The sequence below is a fragment of the Pistacia vera genome, unplaced genomic scaffold (genome assembly GCF_008641045.1).
Source record: "Pistacia vera cultivar Batoury unplaced genomic scaffold, PisVer_v2 Contig51, whole genome shotgun sequence".
NCBI lineage: Eukaryota > Viridiplantae > Streptophyta > Magnoliopsida > Sapindales > Anacardiaceae > Pistacia > Pistacia vera.
The window spans coordinates 1,304,120-1,306,716 of record NW_022196346.1 but is presented as its reverse complement, the minus strand read 5'-3'; the positions used below and the strand labels follow the sequence as shown (position 1 = coordinate 1,306,716).

General features: G+C 36.6%; 1 protein-coding gene across 1 annotated transcript; it reads right to left on the bottom strand.

The window, feature by feature from the left end:
* Positions 1–1,100: 1,100 nt before the first annotated feature.
* Positions 1,101–2,277, bottom strand: LOC116106240 (ethylene-responsive transcription factor ERN1-like). The gene has a single exon (XM_031392588.1). It carries the CDS (start codon positions 2,271–2,273, stop codon positions 1,110–1,112), a length of 1,164 nt encoding a protein of 387 aa, XP_031248448.1. The 5' UTR covers positions 2,274–2,277; the 3' UTR covers positions 1,101–1,109.
* Between the last annotated feature and the right edge of the window lie 320 nt (positions 2,278–2,597).

Here is a 2,597-nt window from a genome sequence, read left to right as displayed (position 1 = left end):
AATTGCAATTTAAAAATGACAAAAACTTTGAAGAGGAACTTTTAGTATAATAAATGAGAAGTGTTTTTTTATCCCTCTAACTTTGAATATTAACATGAAAACCCCAAATACATGATCTATCAAATAAATGTAACAATACAAGGGGTAGAGAGAACAATTTAGTAGTTTTAGTCAAACGATGGACCATTTTTACATTTTATTATAATAACAATACCAAAACAGTTACCGTACTCTTCCCAAAACTTATAATCTATTAGCAACAAATGTCAATGTTTATTCAAAATATCTTTTCTATCTCTTAAATTAATACATTTAACTAAAATAAATGTTATTTGGGTTGGTAACCAGGTTCTGAAAACCGGACTGGTTCCCAAGTTCACCAGTTTGATTCATGATGTCAGCAATAAAAATATTTTAAAAATATTTTCAATTAGTCTCTAAAATTTTAATATATTGCAAAAATACCCCCAAAACTTAAGGTAGTCCTTACAATTTTATGATATTTTAAAAATACCCCAAAAAATTTTAATTGAAATATTGAAAATACCCTTAAAAATTATGTAGTAATCCCTAAAAGTTTGAAATCTAGTTAAAATCGGAGAGGCTACTGGTTCTTGGTCCAATCGGCCTGTTCGGTTCAGGTTTCAAACACTGGCGGTAACATTAGTTTCCCAAATCTGAGAGGGAAAACGATTTTGTACCAAACCTTGGAGTGGCAATGTAATAAATTCTTATTAAAAAAAAAAAAAAAAATACACTCATTGATTGGTAAATAAACTGTGCCAAACTCCTGAAAAAGCTAAATGAAAATACAATGGTGATAGGATGTAATGAAAGACAAACCTTCACCATTTAAACAGTCTACCAAAAAAAAACTCATTTCATATCGCTGCGAAAAACCTGACATTACATTGCATGCATTTGTTCTTTGAAACGAGACCAAAAATCAGCATTCCAGTCCATGAAATCGAATGAATCTTATGTAATCATATATATTTCATATGAAGTAAGTTCAGTAATGAATCAATTAGACCATATCATCAAAATCATCTTAGCATGATATGTTCCTATGGCGAGCGACGCTCATCTACGTTGGTGTATGGTGTCGATCAGTTGACAAAGCAGATTGGTGGGAGATCAAGTGAGCTCCAAAGTGACAGTTCTCCTTCAATATTGCTTGAACTGATAACTTCCTCCTTGTTCTCTTCTTCTTCCTCTTTCTTCTCTTGAATTTCGTCCTCCTCCATTAACTTGTTCTTGTTACAAGCATTTTGAAGTTTTGTTACTTGTTCTGATTTGCCTTTCCCATTCACATTCACTGATCCCAGCTTCAATTTCAAGCACTCTGTGATGCCATTGAAGGCATACAAGGAAGCTGAGAATTTCCTCTCATATTTCATTCTCTTCATTTCAGCTCTCAGCATTGATGGCTCATCTGCATAATTCTCTCCGGCCTCCATTGGCTCCTCTATCTCTTCTGCCATCTCAAATGGAGAATAGAAACTCGAAGAGTCAACGTCGTCGAGGAAATGAAAGTCGATAGGCTCAACTTCATTATATTCTTCTTGTTCTTGATATAATTCGCCGTCAGCACTGGAACATTGGCCTGCATAGTCTTCTTCTTTTTCAGTCAAACAAGACTCGAAACTGTTTGTCATCGAATCAAGAGTACTTCCATTAGTGGTAATGATATTATCATTGGTGTAATAATCTTCAGGATCGTTAAGAAAATCAGTGAACTGTGAACCGTTGAAATGCTCAGCTGCAACTGCTTGTTCTTGTTTATTATTACTATACTCCTCTACTTGATGAAGCTGATTTTCTTGCGGATTCACAGGCGAAGAAATCGACGCAGAAGAGGCTGAATTGTTCTTCGCTTTGAGTCTTTGAAGAAGAAGGTTTGTGATCTTTGAGGGAAGAGCCGGAGTTGCATAAGTTGATGGTGAACAAGGCCAGAAGTTTGTCCTTGTATTGGCTCCCCTTAGCAGGCAGGCAGCTTCATCATAGGCCCTTGCAGCTTCCTCAGCTGTGTCAAAAGTCCCCAACCACACTCTTATCTTCTGTATGGTGTCCTTGATTTCAGCAACCCATCGGCCCGACGGCCGCTGCCGGACGCCCACAAATCGCTTTCGAGCACGCCTTGCTCCTCCCAATGCGGCGGCCACTGCAGCCTCCTTCACCATCTCATCCCAACTCATGTTTCCTTCCATATTACTATTAATTTTCTCTTCCACCACCGCTCCTTCATCACAAGCCTTTCTCTTCCTTGCCATTTAGTGTTGTTGTTTTTAATACTTGGTGAAAGATTGTTCTAAGATTTTGGTTTTTGATGGGTCTAATTTGTTTAAGTTGTTTGTGTTGAGTGTGGGGGGGTTTTTATACATGGAGAGAGTGGAGATTCTTTCAAAGAAATGAGACATTTGAAAGGGTCTTAATGCTTGTTCATACCCTCTTGTTAGTTTATTAATTTGAGCTCTATATCAAACCATATGGAACTGGATTTGATGAGTGTTGGTTTGACCTAGCCAGAGGGTATCTTTCTATCAAGGTATTTTATTTATTATATGATTGAATATGTCAATTTTTATTCTCTTTCT

Bases quoted from the DNA above. Each gene is read 5' to 3' on its own strand.
- LOC116106240 (XM_031392588.1), bottom strand. From the start codon at position 2,273: ATGGCAAGGAAGAGAAAGGCTTGTGATGAAGGAGCGGTGGTGGAAGAG.